At 42.4% G+C, this 23,919-nt stretch overlaps 1 protein-coding gene across 6 annotated transcripts in view; it reads left to right on the top strand.

Moving 5' to 3' along the window:
- CLASP1 (cytoplasmic linker associated protein 1) overlaps window positions 1-23,919 on the top strand; it is a 333,527-nt gene that overhangs the window by 285,486 nt on the left and 24,122 nt on the right. For all 6 annotated transcript variants that reach the window (XM_011983419.1, XM_011983418.1, XM_011983417.1 and 3 more), the window contains 5 exons: window positions 789-932; window positions 1,466-1,572; window positions 10,945-11,095; window positions 19,856-20,084; window positions 22,405-22,595. In XM_011983419.1, coding sequence (XP_011838809.1) covers window positions 789-932; window positions 1,466-1,572; window positions 10,945-11,095; window positions 19,856-20,084; window positions 22,405-22,595 — 822 coding nt within the window. The remainder of the gene's footprint in view (window positions 1-788; window positions 933-1,465; window positions 1,573-10,944; window positions 11,096-19,855; window positions 20,085-22,404; window positions 22,596-23,919) is intronic.

Here is a 23,919-nt window from a genome sequence, read left to right on the forward strand (position 1 = left end):
AAACTATTATAATTAATTCCTCAGGCATTGTGCTTTAAGCTCAGATTGCCTGCTACTAAATCCATAGAAAGCACATCACTTACTAGAAGCCCGAGTCTCGTTGACTACTCTTACTGCTTTGCCTACCTCGCTACCACAGTCATTACAAGCAGGCTTGCAGTGTGTTGACTCAATTAATAAGCAAAAGTAGAACATTTTCCAAAAGGCAGAAGAGCATGTTTTTAATGTAGACTCCTTCAAAGTCCGGTTTGCTTCTCAGAAGTCTCTCTCCTTGGTTTATAGGTGTAAAAGTAGAAGTTTTTCTGAGGTATTTATACTCGTTTTCTCGTGTTTCTTAGTCAAGAGAAATGTGGCTTCTCAAGATAACCTAATGCAGCTTGTTTAAAAATATGTGCTCTCCAAGGTGCACTGAGATCCCTGTTCAGTTCTGAATTATTCAAGTGGGATCAGTCTTAAACTTTTTAAACTTTTTAATTGTTTCATTTAGCTATTTACCAGCTTCCTTCCTAGTACCAGATAACGAAAGAAAAGTTCTAGGAATTTATTATTAGTGTGCTGTGGAATTCCAAGGCCAGAACATTAAAGTGAAGCCAGAGTTTATTTTCCAGATTGAAGTCAGACTAATGATTGATATTATTTTCTTCAGATGCTTCTTTGTTTTTGATGCCTAGAATGCCCTCTTATTAGTGATTTTACATATAAAATATTTTTTAAAAACAACTTTTACCAACATTTTGATGAAGGACCTATTGTACGTTACATAAATTAATCATGGTTCCTTTTTCTAGGCAGCACAAATTGTGCTAATCTCTCTGTTTGAATTGAATACTCCTGAATTTACCATGTTACTTGGTGCCTTGCCAAAAACATTCCAGGATGGTGCCACCAAACTCCTGCACAACCACCTCAAGAATTCCAGTAACACCAGTGTGGTGAGTGCTTTGGTCACGGTTGGTGTCTCTGTGATGTCCATGACCTCTGCGGAGCCATTACCTAGAACCTACTCTCATAGAATACCCCGTTTCCTTGTCCTCTTTCAGGAAATGCCGAGCATCCTGAGGACAGGGCCATCCTGAGCCCCGTGAATGAATGAATCTGATATTTAAGTATGGCCTTTTTCCTTAGGCTGTTCAGTCAGCTACATTTTCACTAGGCTATCCAATTAGTCATTCATTCACTGAGTTGGTCTTATTTTTCAACACTGGAAAGATGCAGATGCTCAATTTTGTCTGTCACTCTGGCACACCCAACATCAGTCATTCGACTCCAGGAGTGCCTGTATGATGATTATTCATTTTTGGTTTATATGCACTTAAAATTGGCCTTATGATTCTGAGGGGCGGGGGAACCATCCTGGGCAGATTCTACCCATTTATTTACATGTGGATTAAAAGACCAAGGAGAGAATAGAATAATATTCTATGTACAGCACTGGAATAATGATGCCTATTCTGCTTCACCCCAGGGCTCTCCAAGCAATACGATTGGCCGAACGCCCTCCCGACACACCAGCAGCAGGACCAGCCCCCTAACCTCACCCACCAACTGTTCCCATGGGGGTCTGTCTCCAAGGTAAGGTCACTTCTTTACTTTCCACAGAATTAAAGAAACTAAAGCACCTTAATTGCTGTGCATCCTATTTCTACATTTTTTAGACTAAGCTAAATAACAAAAAGAATATTGAGTATCAAGAACCATGGGTTCTAGTCCTCACTCGAATTGTAACAGTATAATCTTCCGCAAAGGGGTTAACTTCTATGGTAAGATGAGTGGTGTGTGCTGAATGTTCTCTGGTTCTAGTAGCTCTAAACACTCACTGGTACCTAATAGTACCTACAACTGAAAGTTTACATTTAGTACTGTTTTGCATAGAATCCATGTAGAAGCTCATTACCTGTTCTGCAAGTGGCAGAACCTGAAGGTATTTAGTCATCCAAGCCAACTTGTTATAGTCAGTTACACCAAGTCTGGGGTAGTTTTTTAACCCAAGTAGTCATTCTAAACATAGTTGCTGTCATGTTTGAAGCAGAATGCTGCTCTGAAGGACTGTGATTTAGAATCTGAGAACTAAAATTGGGTCCACATTTCATACTCTTATTGGGACCATGCAAATATTGGCCCTATAGAAGCTGAGGCAGTGACTTAAAAAGAGAACCTGCTTTGTCGGGATCTTTAGTGATACTTCACCATCTGATCAGAGCCTTTAGAAGTCTGCGTGGTGGCTTTAGTGACCCCCTCACATGGGCTGGGAGTGACCCATGGCCCCACTCAAAGTAGTTGCCCTACAGGCCAGAATTTTGATGAAAGAGCCAGTGTCTGGACCAGCAAGGGGCACACATGCTCTGTCTACAGGATTAACTCTTTGGGATCACTAACAATACAAACCAGTAAGCTTTTGTCCTGAAGGCTGCTGGCACCGAGATCAGAAAATGAAATGACAGTATGACAAGTATGCTGTTTTCCCTTTAATGGGACCTTGTTACTAGGAAGATATCAAAACATAATTGCTTCTACATTTAGTTTTTTAAATGATCAAGAGTCTCCCACACTTCTTCCTTATCACTCTAGATTTCCAGTTCCTCATATCCTTTAAATACTTTGGAACATAAGAAATGTGTATTTTCCTCTTGGTGAAACCAAGTCTTTTCTGTAGCTGTCTTATCTTGCTGTTTAGATTGCCCTTATGTTTACTCCCCCAAATGTCTCTTTGCACTATATTTAGGTAGATGGCAATGTGATATTATGTCTCCAGATTTGGTCTGTATTGTCATGGCTTCAACAGGCTGTTACAATTAAAAAATTGAGACCAGAGACTAATGAAAATATGCTTGACTTTCCCCAGGTGTGACTGAGGTTTAGCCATTTTTTTTTTTTCCTTAATACTACCATGTATGTCTAAAGAATATGGTGGTACAGTGGTGACAGTAAAATCATAAAATTGTCTTTCCTAGTGGAGAAACTTATATGCAAAACTTGAATTTTCTGTAAATTGTCACCTCTGTCTAGAAGAGATAGTTACACAATATTAATTGGGAAGTCTTTTCTTCCATAACATACAGTTCATACGTCTTTTAGTTATTGCATTCTTAGGGTGGCACATTCTTTAGATAGTAAGTCAAAAGGTATAACTCATATTAAGCATTTTATTATTATTTGTGCTACTAATCTAACTAAAAACTTGTTAATGCTGTTAGTATCATTCATCAGAGCTGAAACTGGCTAAGTCAATCTCTATGGGTCCTCAAGTCATTAAAAATTTTCTTTTTCAAGGTCATTATCCCTTCTTAATTGGCCTCATCTTAATTTTTATTTATAGTTACAGATCAGTGGAAGAAACAAGATTTATTTTCAATATTCAGTAGTTCATGTGTGGTCTAAATATTTTCTTGTTATCAGATTCTTCTTTAGGGAGTTATTTATGTAGTTTCTTTCTTGGAAAAATACATTTTTTTAAACTTGCCATCATTCAGTGCATAGATAGCCAGATGGCCTCAGCCAACTTGAGCTCACGGAAGAAATAGTTTTTCTTGCAACTAAAACTGTCCGGCAGTGGGAAAAACTGCCTCGTGTTATCATGTCACTAGAAATATTCAAATAGGCTACATATTTTCTAAAGGAAAATGATAAAAGAAATGGATTATTGCACTAAATAGAATTGAGTAGGTTACCTCATTTAAGGAGACTATAGAAAGGTAGACAGATCTGTTTTATATAATCTCAGCTATTTTTTCTGAGCATTGCTCTTAAATTGTTGATTTTCTGCAACCTGCCATTTCTTTGAGTTATCTTGACCAGTGTTAGCCTTTTATTCTGTAGGGGAAAAGCTATTACCAATTATTTGTTTTCAGTCAAATTTATTTATTTATTTATTTGGAGAGTGAGTCTCACTCTGTCACCCAGGCTGGAGTGCAGTGGCATGATCTCTGCTCACTGCAACCTCTGCCTTCTGAATTCAAGCGATTCTCATGTCTCAGCCTCTTGAGTAGCTGGGACTACAGGCATACACCACCACGGCAGGCTAATTTTTGTATTTTTAGTAGACGGAGTCTGGAACTCCTGACCCCAGGTTATCCACCCACCTCTGCTTCCCAACGTGCTGGAATTAAAGGCATGAGCCACCACACCTGGCCTGTTTTAAGTCTAATTTTAACTGTCAAAATGAACTTTTTTTTTTAAGTTCAAAATTTCTATACTTGGATCATGATAATAGTAAGAAACTATTCTAAAATGATAAATCTGATAATTGTTTAAAAATATCACTAGCGGCTAGACATGGTGACTGATGCCTGTAATCCCAGCACTTTGGGAGGCCAGTGTGGGAGGATTGCTTCAGCCCAGGAGTTTGAAAGTAGCCTGGGCAACATAGTGAGATCCTGTCTCTACAAAGAGTAAAAAATCAGCCGGACATGGTGCCACACAGCTGGGAGGCTGAGGTGGGAGGATTGCTTGAGCCCAGGACATGGAGGCTTCAGTGAGCTGCACTCGAGCCTGGACAACAGAATGAGACCCTGTCATATTTATTTATTTATATATATACATATATAAAAAATATATATGCATATATCTCTCACCAGTGAGGAAGTCATTTTTTTTTCATCAACCCAGTAGTAGTAGAGATGCTGTAGATAATAGGTTAAACTTTTGTAAAACACTCTGTTAGACATCATTTCTGTGTGAAAGAGTAAACTGCCTATATAAATATGTGAAGTACATATTTATATTTTACCCAATGTGGTTTTATGGTAAATGAAACACCGAGTTGCACGGGGCTTCAGAAATCATCTGAAGTCCATTTCCTTTAAGAGAAAAAAGTATATGGTGGTCCTTGCTCTGGTCTGCCATCTGTTCTTGGCAAACATGTCATAGAGCGGGATGACTCTGTAAATAGCGTGTGTGTCCCTAGCAATAGGAAGTCATTTTTAGTGGCCCTCTTGTGAGAGGATCCAGAGTATGGATCGAATGAAAGTGGGCTTAACAGGGAGACTCCGCCCCACACTCGGAGGTGGGTGTGTCTGCCCCTCCTTCCCCAAGCAGACGTCCAGCCGGAGGTGTCACCTACATCCCTCCTGTGCCCTCACCTCCAACCCACTGTGTGTGTCTGACCCAGTGTGTGCCTCACAGAGAGGCCAGTGTGTCTTTAGGCCTCTGTACAGCAGTGACTTCACATCTCCATGACTTATTTTCCTTATAAAGCAGAGCTATACCTGTGCTCAGGGAAGACTAGCATGCAGAGGCTCCCGCTGTGATGATGCCAGTGAATGCCAGTGGCAGGCAGGGCTGTTCTGTAGGTGCCCTGGCGCTGATGCCATGGACTCCACCCTGGCCTTCCCCCACATCACCAACCAGCCCAGCTCCCCACTTTCCCAGGCTTTCCCTCAATCCTTTTGAATTGCAGCAGTTGTTAGAACTCTCCTTCAGGGCCTCTGCAAGCCCAGGCACCCAGTGACATTTGCAAAGGGAAGATGAATACTTGTGTTCCCAGAAGAATTTCAGTTCTCATATTAGGTGATATGAGCAGAGAGGTTTGGTTTTTATGACCTGGTACTCTGAGCTGGCCAGCTGAGACTTAACACACTAGCCCTCTAGTGGTGCTACTCTTGTTTCAGAAGGAAACAGCTTGTGCTGTCTCTGAACACCATCCAACTGGATCACAGCCCCAGAGAATGCACTGCTCCACATTGGAGAGTTCTGGTCAGAGTAGCACGGTCTCTGAGTCCTCCTTCTGGAGTCCCTCTGGTCCCATTTGAATTGAGGCCCCATGATTTTTATTTGATTCTTTCTAAAATAACTGATGAGTTAACTGAAAGTGAACATCCATATTTTCTTGTGTATTGTGTTATGTCCTTCCCAGTGCATGCAGATACACACACCCCCTCATACTCCCACATACACACAGTCTCTCCCATAGACACTCTTGGAATCTCATGTGATTTTAAGTAGTAAACACATTCCATGGTTGGGAGGGGAAAGAATAAACCAGTCTCATCAAGGACCAAATTGTAAAACAAAATTTGTTCTTTTCTCTGTATGATGAAGTGCTAATTTTGCTTTGATTAACTTTAATAGAACTTTGTCAAGGAAAGAAGAGACTAAGACACTTAGTGTGTAGTGCTTTCCTCCTCCCCTCCCCTTTGCTTTTTGTATTTCTCTCTGATTTTCCTCTTCTGATCACTGCAGTCGGTTATGGGGTTGGAGTGCCGACGGGTTAGCGAAGCACCCACCTCCCTTTTCTCAGCCTAACTCCATCCCCACCGCTCCCTCCCACAAGGCTCTCAGGCGCTCTTACTCTCCCAGGTAACAAGCTACCTGTCAAACTTGTCTGAGGTGTCACAATATTATTGCGTGTCCAAGGTCGTCTCAGGTCTTTGGGAAAGCCTCTAAGCTGCCTCCGGTGTGGTCCCTTTCTTGGTGTCACATGGCAGGAGTAGAGCCTTGGTGAGAAGTGTGAGCAGGTGTGTGATCTTTGCCAAATCTCACAAGTACGGTTCCTGCTGTGTCACAGGGACAGATGACCCTTTATAACCTGATCAGATTCATCACCGCCCACTATCGTGGGCCTTTCTGTACAGTGCAGTGCTCAGCCCCCAGAAAGAGCTCAGGAAATGCTGTGAGGTCAGCGTGGGCAATAGTGGGAGCAGTTTCCTTAGCATGTGTCTAAAGTGCAGAAGTCATTCCCCTGAGAAGCCAGGAGACCTACTCTTTCCCAAACCACACCTCTCACTCTCAGCCATGCTATTGACTATATATAACTGATTTCTTTCCTAATATACTGTCATATGAGGGTAATCTGAGCACACACATCCAGAAAGGAACCCCCACGAGGCAGGATAACTGTTTTAGCTCACTAAGGATGCCCTGCCTCTAGGAAGGAGAACTGTCAGTCACCTCATGCACCCCCACAGTTGATGCCGAGTGCAGCATCATGGACACTGGTTATGCAACAGTTATTTATGAGTCTGGAAGACGGGGTGGGCTTCCCTCAGATACTGACAGATGGTAAATCTGTGGTACAAAGAAGGGTCCACATAGTACTGCACATGTCTATTTCAGGGTCTCTTGGGGATGCTTTTTATAAGGTCCGAAGATCAGAGAATCTCTTCCCTAGAAACCTGTTAGAGCACCGGGCAGTCCAGCTGTCATTGTGCTTTGTGAGATGAGTTTCTACCCTCTATGATAGAGGGTGTGATAGGAAAAGGGTTTAAAAAAACAAAAAACAAACAAAAAAAATGGTCTGTTACTTTTGAAATGTTTCATAGATAGCTTTTGCACAGATTTGTATTCTGACTTTTGTGGAATACAAATAATCTACATAGTGAAGCCAAAAACAGTAAATGAAATATTTTAACAACACCTTCCTTTTGAAGCTCTTATACCTCTAAAAGTCATTTCTAAAGTGTACAGAGAACCCTGCAATGAATGTTTCTAGATACACAAGGTTAGGGCAAGCAGACGAGGAGACGGCTACTGTCTTTAATGTTAACAAAGCAGGTCACTCCTTTTTCTTTTTTTTAAGGTTAGCTGTGCCTCCAAGTGTAAGATCAGTTTGTTGACTATCTCCCAGTATGTTGACCCGTATGCCCTCATGGGCACTCAGCTTCACTGCCAGCCACACATCAGGATTATCCCTCCAGAGCACATCCCACTCCTAGGATCATCTTTCACATATGTACACAATAATACGTGTTGACCGAACTCATTAAGAGAGAATGCTTACTAAATGCTTACAACTTCTGTTGCCCTTTGGAGGCAGGGATAGTTGACTAGAGACTTCTACATTTAGAAAACCTATCAGTTACATAAAACTAAGAGGGAATCTATATGCCTGTTTCTTTGCTCTGTGCCAAAACCCTATTGATTCCATAACAAAGAATGACTATGCTTAATCTATACATTGTACCCTTTTCCTCCAAAATGACAAAGAAGGCAGACTTCTCTCTCCAGTTTCTCTCTCTTGGAGACCTGACCCCATGCCCTCCTCCCTCCCCACAACATGAATCCTTCAGCGGGCAAGCCCAGGGCCGCATTCAGCTTCCATGTTAGGTGGCATGGCCTGATGTAAGCCTAACCTTAGGTCAGTGACTATTGACTGATTAAGGAATTCTCCCTAATCTAAAAAACCCTAAGAGAGCCCTTCTGGAGTCTAACCAGAGTATTTACAGGTGATTAGGGCCTGACCTCTAACCCAAGCATTATGTCCTGGGGTTGTCTCCGGGCTGAAACAAGACAGGCTGTGGGGCAGATGGCAGACTGAGGTTTCCCCAGTTCTCTTCTCAGTCCACTTCTGAGGCCGTCCTGCGGCTCCCTCATATACCGCTTGTGAGGACATAATATCTACCTTCCTTGATAATGGCTTTCATGGGAAATTCCTTTTTCCTTTAAGTGAGAACTTAACAGATACTGATTTGGAAAACTACAAATCAAGCCAAAGCATAAAAATAGCAAAGAAAGTAGCATGGTCCATTTCCTCCTAGAGCTAAGCAGTTATGCCCCTCACCTGCAGCTCACTGTTTTAGCTTCATACCAAGGAGATACTTCAAACCTCAGGCTAGTGCGTCTAAAAGAAGACACCTTCGATTGTTCTTGGTTCTGCAAATGGTGCTCCTAAATTGGGAGTTTGAGTTGGTTTATTAATTCAAAGTGAGAAGGAGGAAATTACCTGGCAGAATCCTTTATTTTCTTATTCTAAAAAGAGGCTATTGTAATAGTGAAGTGATGTGATCTGAAATGAACTATTTTTAGGAAAGTTCAGGTTAAGAATAATGAGATGAATTATCTGAAAGCTGACATTATCTGAAGCGACATATGGAAAATAATATTGTGACATCCCTTAAAAAACTTGAACGTTCCGCCAGACTTCCTCTTGTCCATCCCATCGTTCTTTCAGTTTTTTGGATTTTTTTCTTTTGCATGGGCTATGCTGTTATTTTTGGTTGTTGTGATTAAAAGTATTTTAAGGCATTTTTTTTTTTTTACATCTTGTATATATATTTTTTGTTTGAGTCATAATACTCAGTCTTTATATATAAAAAATAGTGTACTGGCCAGATGTATAAATGCCTTGTCTGTACATGAGCTAGTATTGTGGTGTCCTCAGAAGGAGGAGGGGAGCCTCTGGCCCCTCGGTCCTGCCTTCCTCACGTCTAAGGAGTGTTGCCTCTTTGACAGACAGCCTTGTGAACATAGAAGAGGTTGAGATCTTAAATTCTGTTCAGATTTTTTATTCTACCTCCTATCAGTTGAGACATGGAATTTCAACAGCATACCTGTTCAAGGTTCACATTTCTTTTTGTTTGATGCTCAAGTCAATCTTCGAGTTGAAATTTTGTTGTTGTTGTTGTTTGTTTGTTTTTTTTGTGAACGCTCCAAATACAATTGGGTTATGTATTTTCTTTCATTCATCAGGAAAAGTGGGTTTTATCTGGGCCATATTTGCAATTCTAGACAAATAGCTCCCATCTTTGAGATTGTGGTTAGCTCTTGGGCTCTAGAACTTACCAGCCCTAGAAAACACTTGGATCATTGCAACATCAAGCCAGTAGAGATCTGGCCACTCCAAGTGAGAGCTCTCCAAATCTTACCTTGCTCATCTGCCCAAACCTTTTTTTTTTTTTTTTTTAGGGCAGAGTACTTAAGGAATATTTACTTAGTAAATATTCATCATTTTTACATTACAGGAAACTCACTTTGGGGGAATGTATACATGTATAGGATTGGTCGTGTAGGAAGGATGCTTAGTTTCTTTCAGTTACGACTCTCTTGAAGAACAGGAAGATTGCTTTTCTTTAGTCCTTAAACAATGTTGCATGCTTACTTATATACAGCCAAGGATTCTTTGCATGTCCCTAGCAATCCTCAGTGTAGCTCAGGACTGTTTTAAAAATTAAATTAGATGAATTCATCTGATCTTTTCTTGAAACGAGTGACATTGAAACTAAAAAATTTTTTTTAACTTGTCCTTGGTTGACTGTTGCTTCATGTTTTGCTTGCTTTATGCTGATATATCCATTCCATGCTTTTAAAACTTTTCTATTCTCAGGATGGTTTTTGTTCTGAGGATTCTCCTTGTTTCAGTGCACTTTCCAGACATCTAAAAGGCACTTGTTGACAAACTACAGTGCACCAAAAAGGATTGTTGGGCTTTTTTGCTTCATTTCATGTTTTGCTATGCCCAGTGTCTATAAAGACAGCAGTCAATAACACTTGTCCATGAACAACAAATATTTCTTGCTTTTATGAGGATTCTTAGATGTCTATCCAGGAATGTGACTTTTTATAAAATCTGCTTTGGTTATAAAACTCCAAATAGAAGCATGTAGAAGAGTCAGGCTCCTGGGTGAGATGATGTGTGAGTTAGACTTTCTGGGCCCGTTTGTAGGGTGGATCTGACTTTGAGTCTAGGATTGTTTTGTTTTTTTGTTTTTGTTTTTGTTTTTTTAATAGGGTTTTATTTGTTTTCTGGATTGGATACCTGGGAGTATAACCTTGTCTTGTGAGGTTATTTACTTTGCTCCTTTGAAATTTGCTTGTAGTACTAGCTTTATTTCCAACTGCCCATTCCTCTTAAGTTTGTACATTTGGGACCAGTAACAACCAAACTCCTTTTTTCCATCTTCAAAATAAGAAAGTTATTTTTCCACTTTCATTATCTCGTGCCTTCAGTCACCAGTGTCACTCTTTGAGTTGCTACATTCTCATGGTTACTGTTGTTTCCCACTGGTTTTTATTGAGTGCTGATGTAATGTGTTTGGCAGTTTTAACAAGGAAGATGTGTAATTGTCCGGTGGTGGTACTCTAACAAAAGATGCCTCCTTTTCATTCCAAATCACCCGATAAACAAAACTATAAATATGTCTTATTCTTTAAATTATGGGAAGTAACTTATGCCCACCTCTCAGTTCCATGTATGTGCCTCAGTTTAAGAAATAAATTATTTTTTATCTTTAGCATGCTGGACTATGATACAGAGAACCTGAACTCTGAAGAAATCTATAGTTCTCTACGTGGAGTTACAGAAGCCATTGAAAAGTTTAGTTTTCGAAGCCAAGAAGATCTGAATGAGCCCATTAAACGAGATGGCAAAAAGGAATGTGATATTGTAAGTATGCCTAGGCTAAAAGAGAACTCTGTATCAGTTAAATGACAGATAATGAGACTTCTGAACACTGAACATCATGATTACTGAGCTTCATCATTATTTTTTTCCTGTAGTTAAAATAATGTTTTCCTTTTCGTTTTAGTTGGCATGTAATAATTGTACACATTTATGAGCTACAAAGTGATACTTTGATACATGTGTAGAATGTATAATAATCAAGGTAATTAGTACATCCATCACCTCATTTATCATTCCTTTATGTTGGGAACATTGAAAAATTCTCTCTCCTAGTGTTTTGGAGGTACACAATAAACTGTTGTTAACTGTATTTACCCTACAGTACTATACAGCAGCAGTCCCCAACCTTTTTAGCACCAGGAACTGGTTTTGTGGAAGATAATTTTTCCACAGACTGGGCCACATGTTGGGAGGATGGTTTGGGGATGATTCAAGCACGTTACATTTATTGTGTACTTTATTTCTGTTATTACTATATTGTAATATATAATGAAATAATTATACAACTCATTATGATGTAGAATCAGTGGGAGCCCTGAGCTTGTTTTCCCGCAACTAGATGGCCCTGTCTGGGGGTGATGGGAGACAGTGACAGATCACCAAGCGTTAGACTCTCATAAGGAGCACGCAGTCTAGATCCCTTGCGTGTGCAGTTCACAACAGAGTTGACGCTCCTATGAGAATTTAATGCTGCCACCGATCTGACAGGAGGCAGAGCTCAGGCAGTAATGTGAGCGATGCGGGGTGGCTGTAAATAAGATGAAGCTTCACTCATTTGCCCACTGCTTACCTGCTGTGCTGCCCAGTTCCTAACAGGCCACAGACCAATACCAGTCTATGGCATGGGGGTTAGGGACTCCTGCTATAGAGGATTAGAACTTATTCCTCTTACCTAGCTGTAGTTTTGTAGCTATTAACCAGCCTCTTTTCCTCCCCCACCCCCACCTTTCCCAGCCTCTAGTAACCACAGTTCTACTCTCTACTTCTATGAGCTCAACTCTTATTAGTTCCCATAAATGAGTGAGAATATATGATTTTGGTCTTCATGTACCTGACTTTTTTCACTTAACATAATGTCCTCCAGTTCATGCATGTTGCTGTGAATGATAGGCTTTCATTTCTTTTTATGGCTGAATAGTATTCCATTGTGTATATATGTCATATTTTCTGTATGCATTCATTTGTTGAGGGACACTTAGGTTGATTCTGTATCTTGGCTGTTGTGAATAGTGCTATAACAAACATGAGGGTGTAGGCTTCTCTTTGATATACTGATTTCCTTTTCTTAGGATAAATTCCCAGTAGTGGAATTGTTGGTTGTACGGTAGTTCCATTTTTAGGTTTTTGAAAAACCACTGTTCTGTTTTCTATAATGGCTATACTAATATACATTCTCACTGATGGTATATAAGAACTTCATTTTCTCCACATCCTCACCTTTGTTATTTTTTGTGTTTTTGATAATAACCATAAAATAGTAGTAAGAGGCCCAAGGTAATTAATTTTACAAAATTTCAATTTCCAAAGAGTAGCCCTCAGCTATCTTTTCAAGGAATGTTAAGTGCCTGTTTTCTCAGTTTGCTTTTGTTTATTCTGGACATAGTTATGTTTCATGATGTAATAAAAATAGTGAGCCTGAACCAGACACCACCATGGCTTTCTGAGAGCTCCAGTCTCATGGGAGAGGCAGACAGATAAGCACAAGATCCTGGTGCAGTGAGTATGGCCACTGCTCAGCATCCAGGAGACCCGTGGCTAGTTGTGGTACCTAGGGAGGATGTTGTATTAGTCGGTTCTCACACTGCTATAGAGAACTACCAGAGGCCGGGTGCGGTGGCTCACACCTGTAATCCCAGCACTTTGGGAGGCTGAGGCAGGCAGATCACAAGGTCAGGAGATTGAGGCCATCCTGGCCAACATGGTGAAACCCCGTCTCTACTAAAAATACAAAAATTAGCTGGGTTTGGTGGCGCACACCTGTAGTCCCAGCTACTCAGGAGGCTGAGGCAGGAGAATCACTTGAACCCGGGAGGCGGAGGTTGCAGTGAGCCTAGATCACCCCACTGCACTCCAGCCTGGCAACAGAGTGGACTCTGTCTCAAAAAAAAAGAAAACTACCAGAAACTAGGTAATTTATAAAGAAAAGAGGTTTAATTGACTCACAGTTCCACAGGTTATACAGGAGTTGTGGCTGGGAAGGCCCCCGGAAACTTACAGTCATGGTATAAGGGGAAGCAAGCATGTCGTCACATGGTGACAGGAGAGAGACAGTGAAGAGAGAAGTGCTGTACAGTTTTAAACAACCAGATCTGGTGAGAACTCACTATCATAAGAACAGCAAGGGGGAAGTCCACCCCCATGATCCAGTCACCTCCCACCAGGTCCCTCCCCCAACACTGGAAATTCCAGTTTGACATGAGATATGGGTGGGGACACAAAGCTAAACCATATCATTCTACCCCTTGCCCCTCCCAGATCTCACGACCTCACATTTCAAAACACAGTCATGCCTTCCCAACAGTCCTCCAAAGTCTTAACTCATTCCCCCATTAACTCAAAAGTCCAAGTCCAAAGTCTAATCTGAGACAAAGCAAGTCCCTTCCAACTATGAACCCGTAAAATAAAAAACAAATTAGTGACTTCCAAGATACAGTGGAGCTACAGGCATTAGGTAAATGCTCCCATTCCAAAAGGGAGAAATTGGCCACAACAAAGGGACTACAGGCCCCATGCAAGTCTGAAACCCAGGAGGGTAGTCATTAAATCTTAAAGCTCCAGAATAATCTCCTTTGACTACATGTCTCACATCCAGGACACACTGATGCAAGGGGTAGGCTCCCAAGGCCTTGGGCAGCTCCACCCTTGTGGCTCTGCAAGGTACAGCCCCTACAGCTGCTTTCATGGGCTAATGTTGAGAGCTGTTGGTGGATCTACCATTCTGGGATCTGGAGAACTGTGGCCCTCTTCTCACTGCTCCACTAGGCAGTGTCCCAGTGGGGACTCTGTGTGGGGGCTCCAACCCCACATTTCTCCTCTGCACTCCCCTAGTAGAGGTTCTCCATGAGGGTTCTGCTCCTGCAGCAGACATTTGCCTGGACATCCAGGCATTTCCATACATTTTCTAAAATCTAGGTGGAGGCTCCCAAACCTCATTTCTTACCTTCTGCATACCCACAGGCCCAACACCACATGGAAGCCACCAAGGCTTGGGGTTTACACCCTCTGAAACAACAGCCCAACCTGTACTTTGGCCCCTTTCAGCCATAACTGGGGCTGGAGCAGTTGGGATGCAGAGCACCATGTACCAAGGCTGCACAAAGCAGCAGGGCCCTGGGCCTGGCCCACAAAACCATTTTTCCCTCTTAGGTCTCCAGGTCTGTGATGGGAGGGACTGCCATGAAGCTCTCTGAAATGTCCTGGAGACGTTTACTCCATTGTCTTGGCTATTCACATTTGGCTTTTAATTACTTATGCAAATTTCTGCAGCCTTGAATTCTTTCCCAAAAATGAGTTTTTCTTTTCTGCTGCCTGGTTGGGCTGCAAATTTTCCAAACTTTTACCCTCTGCTTCCTTTTTAAATATAGGTTCTAGTTTCAGGTCATTTTTTTGTTTGTGCAAATGAGCAGAGGCTTTTAGAAGCAGCCAGGCCACATCTTGAACACTTTGCTGCTTAGAAATTTCTTCCACCAGATACCCTAAATCATCTCTCTCAACTTCAAAGTTCTACAGATCTCTAGAGCAGGGGCACAGTGCTGCCAGTCTCTTTGCTAAAGCATATCAAGAGTGACCTTTACTCCAGTTCGTTATCTTCATCTGTGACCACCTCAGCCTGGACTTCACTATCCATATCACTATTAGCATTTTGGTCACAACCATTCAACAAGTCTCTAGGAAGTTTCAAACTTTTCTTTCATTTTCCTGTCTTCTTCTGATCCCTCCAAATTGTTTCAACCTCTGCCCATTACCCAGCTCCAAAGTTGCTTCCACATTTTCAGGCATCTTTATTGTAATACCCCACTTCTGGTACCAATTTTCTATATTAGTTCTTACACTGCTATAAAGAACTACCTAACACTGGGTAATTTATAAAGAAAAGAGGTTTAATTAACTCACAGTTCTACAGACTATACTGGAGGCATGGCTGGGGAGGCCTCAGGAAACTTACAGTCATGGCAGAAAGGCAAAGGAGAAGCAGGTAGGTCTTCACATGGTGGCAGGAGAGAGAGAGCAAAGGAGGAAGTGCTACACACTTCTACACAGCAAGGTCTTATGAGAATTCACTCACTATCATGAGAACAGCAAGGGGGAATTCCGCCCCCATGATCCAATTACCTCCCACCAGGTTCCTCATTGAATATTGGAAATTGCAATTTGACATAAGATTTGGGTGGGAACACAGAGCCAAACCATATCAGATGTGCAAAAGAGAGGATGTCGTCACCTCTGAACTGAAGCCTGGAGGTCCAGAGGAGTTTGTCAGGTTGAGTAGGAGGGTTGTAGTAAGAGGAGGGCCTGTTCGAAGACTAAGACATGGCCGTGGGCATGGTGTGATTTCCTGTTTGAAGTGGATGAAGTGGAGAAGACTGGGCATGAGGAGTGGTTGGGGAGATTCAGAGCAGAGCTGCAGAGGCCAGCTCAGGAAGGATGTGCTCACTGGGGTATTCCCAACCAATGCTCTGACTTTAAACCCTGGTGATATTAGAGTCATTGAAGGATCTTTAAGCAGCGAAGTGGCATAGTCATACTTATATTTTAGACAGGCTACTGTTAACTTTGGAATGGAGAATAATTCAGGAGGAAGTGGGGTTGAATAGGGCATGAGCAGAAACAAGAATCAGAAGTCTTCTGGGGCTATTGAGCAAATGCTAGTGCAATTCAGTGAAATATTACTCTAGAAGGAGATGCTGTCTTTGAAATACAATGAATGCTCTTTTGAATACATGCAAATTGCAGAAATTGTGGAATATCTAAGCAAATATATCCATCAGGACTTTGGATATACCAGTCTGTTTCAGCCAGTGATTCAGGCTGAAGTTCGATATTTGAGAGATATTGATTAGTTGCTTGAATATAACTAAAGAAAAGTGAGTAAGTGAAATCACCAGGTAAAGGATAAGGACAGAATCCTAAGAAGCATCAGCACTAAGGGAAGGACAGAAGCTAGAGCTGACAGGAGGGAGACCAGGAGAGGGTAGTGCCATAGAAGATAAGGGAGACTATTTCAGGAAGGACATTCTAGCCAAAGGGGCCATGCTGCAAAGAGATAACGGGTCACATATGAAATGAAAGGGCTCCATTGGATTATTTGTTTATTATCCACGTTAAATGTTCTATTTTAACCTAAAAGATATAAAATACACATTTACTTGCCAACGTTTTGATGTAAAGTTAAGACCTTTCCTTTGAGAATAGACTCACTGGACTTCCATGTTTTTTCTTCTTAAATAAACTTTACACGTAGTTACAGTCTGCAATATCCAAATTTAGTTTCTTCCAGGAGTACATTGGCTCTTGTGAGCATAGTTGAGTGCAGGGTTGAGAATGGAAACCAGATCACGGTGGACGAAGACGTTGAGGAACAAACTGGAGAGAAATGAGGATCACAGGGCATTTCAGATGGGAAAGATGTCTCCCAGCAGGGCCGGTGGAGAGAAGCACCTTGTCTACACAGCGGAGGGGAGCAGATGAGTGGATGCAGATCCTTTGGGATGTGGGGATCCGAGGTTAGGACCCAGGTGGAATGACTGGTCTTAGCTAGGGAGGAGGGCAGCTTTAGGGGCTTGAAGCAGGAAGTAGAGCGTCTTCCCACTGCTGGTTTCCCAGGGCAGTGGAAGGAGGCCTGCTTTGAAGCGGGGGACTTGTGAGGAGTGTGAGGAATGGAACAATCTGACTAGGGAAACAGAACTCCTACCAAGAACAGTAGAAAAGGTGGATGCATGAGGGGTTACTTTTTCCAGTTATGGTGGCTCACGCCTGCAATCCCAGCACTTTGAGAGGCCAAGGCGGGTGGATCACCTGAGGTCAGGAGTTCAAGACCATCCTGACCAACGTGGTGAAACCCCATCTCTACTAAATACAAAAAATTAGCCAGTCGTGGTGGCACATGCCTGTAATCCCAGCTCCTTGGGAGGCTGAGGCAGGGCATTGCTTGAACCTAGAAGGCGGAGGTTGCAGTGAGCCAAGATTGCACCATTTGCACTCCAGCCTGAGCAACAAGAGCGAAACTCTGTCTCAAAAAAAAAAAGAAAGAAAATCGAAGAATGAAGGAGCTTCAAAATTGACTTAGCCACCACTTACCATATTTTTAGCTAAAACATTGAGGTGAATATAAAACTGTGTTAAATGTGAAAGATTCGGGAGCCAGTACAGCTCCTCTTAAGCCTAACAAGGAAACCAAATCTAGGGAGACAAGCCATAGGATGAATGTCAGATGCAGTAGGAGGGTGGTGCACACAGCAAAAATGAAGACATTCAACATAGGGAGAAAGCCCATCCTTATGGTCACTTACAGAAATACAGCAGACTTATATCAAGGTTCCCTTCTGCTCTGCTTTAATAGAAATTATAACATTTAATACTAGAAAGAGTATAAGGATCTAGTGTAATGTTGGTGCGATGGGAAATTGATACAATGTTTTGGAACTCAGCAAAATTATATTTAGCAAAAGTGATTTGCATATTCTTTACCCAGTATGGTTAGTCTACACTAAAGAAAGAACTCAACAGAAGAAAAAAATATATATGTCATTTCCATAAGGTAGCTTATTTCAGCATTATCTACAGTAGCAAAAATATTAAAGGGGAACATCTGAGTAAATCTTTTTAAAACCCAAGTAGAGGTAGTGGTGTGATTAAACATGGTGGGTACAAAAACTTCATCCACGTGGGAAATGCTTGCACTGTAAGGAAAAAAAAACAGAAGGCAGCGTGCACACAGGATTCCTGCTGTGCAAAGCCTGCGTGGAGACACACACTGAGGTAGTAAGGTTTTGTTGTTAACAGTGATTAGAATTGGGAGTTGAGCTTTATTTTTAAAATGTCTGAAGTTTTTAAAACCTTTCTCTTTTTTTGTTGTTTTTTTTAAACCTCCTGTTCAATGGCTTACCTTTTTCTTTTATAAATAATTTTTCATTATAATAGTAGTATTTTTAGAAGACGTATAAAAAGAAGCAATTAAAACCATCCGTGAATTTTCTTCCACCCAGAGAAAACCTCTGTTAAGATTTGATTTATACCTTTTTAGTCTTAATTTGTTTCTGTCTATGCATATATTATGAATTCTTTTTACATCTTAATTAATATAAAATTTTGTTTGTGGGTGTTAAAAACCAAATGCATCCTAGCACCTCCACTAGATTCAAGTCCAAAAGAATTGAAAGCAAGGACCTGAACAGATATTTGTGCACCATTGTGTCGTAGCAGCATTATTCACAAGAGCCAAAAGGCGGAAGCAACCCAAGTGCCTATCAGCAGATGAACAGATAAACAGAATGTGGTATATACACACAGTGGGATGTGCTCAGCAATTCCACTTACCTGAGGTACCTAGCATAGGCAACCTCCGAGAGACAAAGTAAAATAAAGTTTATCAGGGATTGTGGGGAAGGGAGAGGGATGAGGATGCAGGGTTTTTGTTGGGGATGATGAGAAAGTTTTGGGTATATATAGTGGTGATGGTTACATATCATAAATGTATTTAATGACACTGAATTATATACTTAGGAATGATTAAAATGATATGTTACATCTACTTTTCTTTTACAACCAGAAAAAAGTGTAAATGCATTAGCACAAGTTGAGAGAAATGTATCCTGTCATCAGCACAAGTAAAAATTTTGCCATAGGTGTCACCGACGTGTTCTGGCTGCCTGGAATGTTTCCACCGTTGTTGGATAGTCAGATGCCTGGGATGAGGAAAACAGTCTGGCCCCGTTGCCAGCACCAGCCCACACCCGCTGGGCTACACTGCCACCTGCAAAGGGGCTAGACCAGTGGTGTGCCCCATGTGAGAGGACCCTAAGAGTAAAAGTGATTTGCTCTTGTCAGTACCATGGCAAGGGGCCAGTCAGAGGGCCAGCGGTTGAATTTGTTGAAGACAACATTCAGAATATACTAGCAAAGAAAAACAAAATTCGGAAGATACTAAAGACCTGTTCTTTGACCCAGCATAACAACTCTGAGTCAGAAATATCTAAAAGAAGGATGGTATGCCTAGGAGGTGCTGAGTTCTCTGTCACAGGAGGTTGTGACACATTGAGGCCCAGCACTAGGCAGGAATACATAGAGTACAAGGAATTAATTTGGGGATGGATGACACCCATTCGACTTAATGATGGCAGTTGGAAGAGCTTCTGTCTGTGGATGTGGGCAGGGCCGCAGTGCAAATCCCCCATTGCTGATCTGGTCCTTGAGAGCCGGGATGTGAGTGGACAGCCTTTCCTTCTCAAGGAAAGGCTTCTGAGCCTTTCATCCCTCAGGAAACGTCTTGGTAAAGTGAATCACCAAATTACAAAGTAAAGGAGATTTGAAGTGTAAAGACTAGATGCAAATGCAAGCATATTGTTCCTTTTATGGTAGTTTATGGATTTGGTATTTTTGCACTGCAATACTAATAGCTGTCCTTTTGTCACTGGCCATACATATTTCAAGTGAAAATCTCTGGCCCTCTTAATATTTCTGAGCTTTCAAAGGAAATGTCCATTATAAGTCCCAGAAGGTAACTGACAGTGTGCTGTGCTCCAGGTGTCCCGCGATGGGGGTGCTGCCTCCCCTGCCACCAGCGAGGTAGAAGGAGGCCGGACAGCTCTGGATAACAAGACCTCGCTACTCAACACCCAGCCTCCACGCGCCTTCCCAGGACCGCGGGCACGAGACTACAACCCGTACCCCTACTCAGATGCCATCAACACCTATGACAAGACTGCCCTGAAAGAGGCTGTGTTTGATGACGACATGGAGCAGCTTCGAGATGGTTGGTGTCTCTTTGCTTAACTGTCCCCACCCAGAAGTGCTTCCCTTGTGCTCCCTCCTGTCTGGCCAGTACCAGGCCCACTGGTCAGATGTAAATGGAGACGCTGGGTCTGTTCTTTCTGCTTAGTCATTTGTTCAGGCACTACTTACTGAATCCCTACTGTGTGCTTAGGCACGGGGAACACGGCAGTGAACAGAAGCACAAGTGGCAGGGCAGTGAGGAAATAAACAGTCACACATGATATGAAGTAGCCACTGCCACAGCTGAGCATGAGGGAAGGCCAAACTCTACCATCAGGGAGGCTCTGCTGCAGAACCCAGGGCCCAGGCAAGCCAGGGGTGTAGGAACAAACAGGATGGCGAGCACGGGCTCAGCCTTTGTGAAGGCCTTGGACCTGCGCTTCCCAGCTCCCCGAGCTGTGGAGTGAGATCCTGAAGCACCGCTCCGAGGCTTCCCTCTCCTCTCACACCTGCTTTGTAACCAGGTCTTCCTGGAGCTGTGTTGACCTCCGTGCTGCATTTGGGAGGCAGGGGTTTGACGTACACTGACCACTTGCATTACTGTGTCTGGTGCTAAGCTAAGCGTGGGGTCAGAAAGATTTGCCCAAAATGTAACGTAAGCATATAACATAGGAAGTAGGGAGCAGAGCCAGAACTTTCTTTCTGGCTCCTTTGTTAAGACCAGTGTCCATTATTGAATAAACTAGTGAGTGATGAGTATGTATTTGTACGACGGTATTTTTATCCAAAACTTAATTATTTGTTTTTTCATCTCTCATGTTACATGATTTGGTTTATTTCAATCTGATAGTGCTTTTAAAAAATTATGGTTTTGAGGCCTGTTTATTTCTCAAGCTTGAATGAGTAATTAGAACCTACATTAGAATTCTAAATAGTTAAAATTCACTGAGGGCCTACTGTGTGTCATGAAGTGTATGGGTTGCCAGGGACCGAGGCACAGGAGACACAGTCCCTGGCCTCAGAGAGCTCACGGTCTGTCAGGGAAGTAGACTGATAGTGGTCACACTAGTACCAGAGAAGGCCTGTGCTGGAGGCAGATGCCAGATCCAGTGGGGGCCCAAAGAAGAGAAAGCGGATCCTCTTGCAGGGATCAGATAGTAGGGGAATGCTAAGATAGAAGAGAAGTTCTCTGTTTGAAAGCAGAAGTGGCTGTAGGGATGAAAAGCTGAATCACTTGGCTATTAATTGCTTATGGGCTGGTGGGTAGCGTCTCAGACTCTGCCACACTCTGCTTACTGGGCAGTGAGCGAATAGGGTGTAGTGTTTGTAAGGACTGGCACTTCTTGGGAGAAGTGGACTACTTGTTTTCATTGCTTATAGAATTGTTTACCTTATCCTTGATAGATCTCGGTTAAGGTAGAAATTACAATGTTAGTTATTCACCAACTGTTTACTAAAAGGCTTAAAGAAAAGGAGAAAAAGGTAGGAAGGCAGGAGGAAGTGACAGAGTTCTTTACCGTTTCAGGCTTTCTTGTGTGTTTGCTACCCCATCTTAGAAGCTAAAGAAGTATGCAAATACACGTTTAAGTAGTTCCTAATAACTTCTCTGATGTGTTTGTTTTTTCATCCTCTCTATTTAAAGTTGAATATTCAGAGTTGAGGTTTCTTAAAAGAACATGGAGGAGAAAGGATGTGCCTTTCTGCCATAGAAACCATGTTCACAGCCCTGCAGGTAACTATGTGGAGTCATCTTGGGCCAGTTTTTAGTCTCCACATAGATAGTCCACCAGTAGTCCAAACACCTTGATTGGTGTTTGTTCACCATGCTGGTTCCTAAGCTATAGACATTTGAGAAGGGAATGGATGATAATCAGATGTGATGGTGAGGAGGCCTTGAGGAATATGTGTGTATGGGAGTGGATTTGACCCTGGTAAAAGGCTGTCCAGTGGTGGGGCTGACTCAGGACCATGGCAGTGGGAGAGAGTTTTGGAAAATAAGAGGGTTGAAAAGGGACTTTGGTGGATGCAGGCATTTCTCCTCTCTGTCTGAAGTAGAAGGGAAAAGATAGCAAGGAAGGGTGAAGACGTTGACTGTTGGTACTGGACAGCTGGTCTCGCACCTCTGCTTTCACAGTGAACTTGGTGAGAAGGTTGGTGGAGGGTGTGGTGAGAAGGTTGGTGGAGGGTGTGTAGGCTGAGGCCGGACAGTGAAGCGGAGTGGAGGGTGGGAGGGGAACCATGAAGGAGGCGTCGCCTCTGGGAGATGAGGCAGGAAGGGAAGGATCACTGGGCACCACTGAGGAAGCCCCTGTGCCGGGCATTTCCTCACGAGGTGACGTATGTGTGGTGTGTTTCACCAGTGCCCATCGACCATTCTGACCTGGTGGCTGACCTTCTGAAAGAGCTGTCCAACCATAACGAGCGAGTGGAGGAACGGAAGGGAGCCCTGCTGGAGCTGCTCAAGATCACGCGGGAAGACAGCCTGGGTGTCTGGGAGGAGCACTTCAAGACCATCCTGCTCCTGCTGCTGGAGACCCTCGGAGACAAAGACGTGAGATGCTGGTTTGGCCTTACCTTGCCCCTTTCCGTGTCATGGGGTCATGATGTCCTTTTCTTGCTGGACTTGGCTTCAGCTTTACTTTCTGGGTTGTGCTTACTGTTTACATCAAAACACGTATTTGTTCATTTTTCACATATTTTCTGAGCACGTTTAGTAAGGTCATGTTTTTATCAGCAACAAGCTGCTTCTTGGCTTACGTGCATGGTCTGCAACTGGGTTTATAGTAGTTGAGGGAACCTCGTTCCTGCATCTAGTTGCTTTAACACAGAATTTCTTAAAACTTCATTAGCATAGAATGTGGTCTTTTAGGATACACTTTTTCACTTGTGAGTTTGATTTTTGTTTCATATGTAATTGAGAAATAAAAAGGTCCATTTTAAAAGACCTAATTAAATGCTACATTCTATGAAATTCCATCTTGGTTCCCCCCTACATATATGTTAAGAGTTCCAATAATTTCAATCAGTCAAGTGGCAGGCTCCAGAAGCATGATTCTGATTTTTGTATTATTAATTTTAAAATAAAAAAGCTTCATTATGCTGGGACATTTGAATGTGACAAACTAGGCATTTGTGACATGCCTGGTCTGTGATCTGCACATCGCACATAGAGAACTCTTAAAAGGGGGAGTAATCTGGTCAAAGTCCTGCCTTCTCCCACCTGTGGAGCTGGTCCCTTATATGGAAACAGGAATAGATGCTGGGAATTACCAGAATTAAACCTCTGCAAGAAAAACTTTCTCCATCCACACTGGCTTTGTGTAGGCCAGCAGAAATGAGAAGAGAGTGCTGTGGTGAGGGGCTGGAGGAGGGGGATGGGAGGATTGCCAGGAGGTGACAGGCCATGCCCACGGCCAGCTAGAGGGGACTTGCATGGCCACCGAGTGACAGGGAGGCTGCTGCGTGCCATGCTGTGGAGACTCAGATAGCTTTCTGATGCTTCGGATTAATAGTTTGGTTTAGGGATAAGTAAAGATAGAAGAATGGTAATAAGTAATCTGTTTCACCTTTTTTTAAAAAAAAACTTCTTAAAAATACTTTTTAAAAAAGACAAAGTATTGGCTCGTAAGGCAGTTAATGCCTTGTTGGCTCTGTTGGGAGACAAAGTGATGTCATGTAGAAGACAGGGAAAATGGTGTATTAGTGTGTGAATTGTACAGATGAGTGACAAAGAATCAGGATGTACTTTCTGGCTCTGTTTGGTGTAAACTCCTTTCTCTTTTATTGAGATTAGGAGTCTGTTTGGAATGGCTTTCCTCCAGATGCATGACTCTGGCCTTAACCAACTTGAGGCCTCTACACACCCAGTGATCTCA

Source organism: Mandrillus leucophaeus, unplaced genomic scaffold, assembly GCF_000951045.1.
Source record: "Mandrillus leucophaeus isolate KB7577 unplaced genomic scaffold, Mleu.le_1.0 Scaffold25, whole genome shotgun sequence".
Lineage (NCBI taxonomy): Eukaryota > Metazoa > Chordata > Mammalia > Primates > Cercopithecidae > Mandrillus > Mandrillus leucophaeus.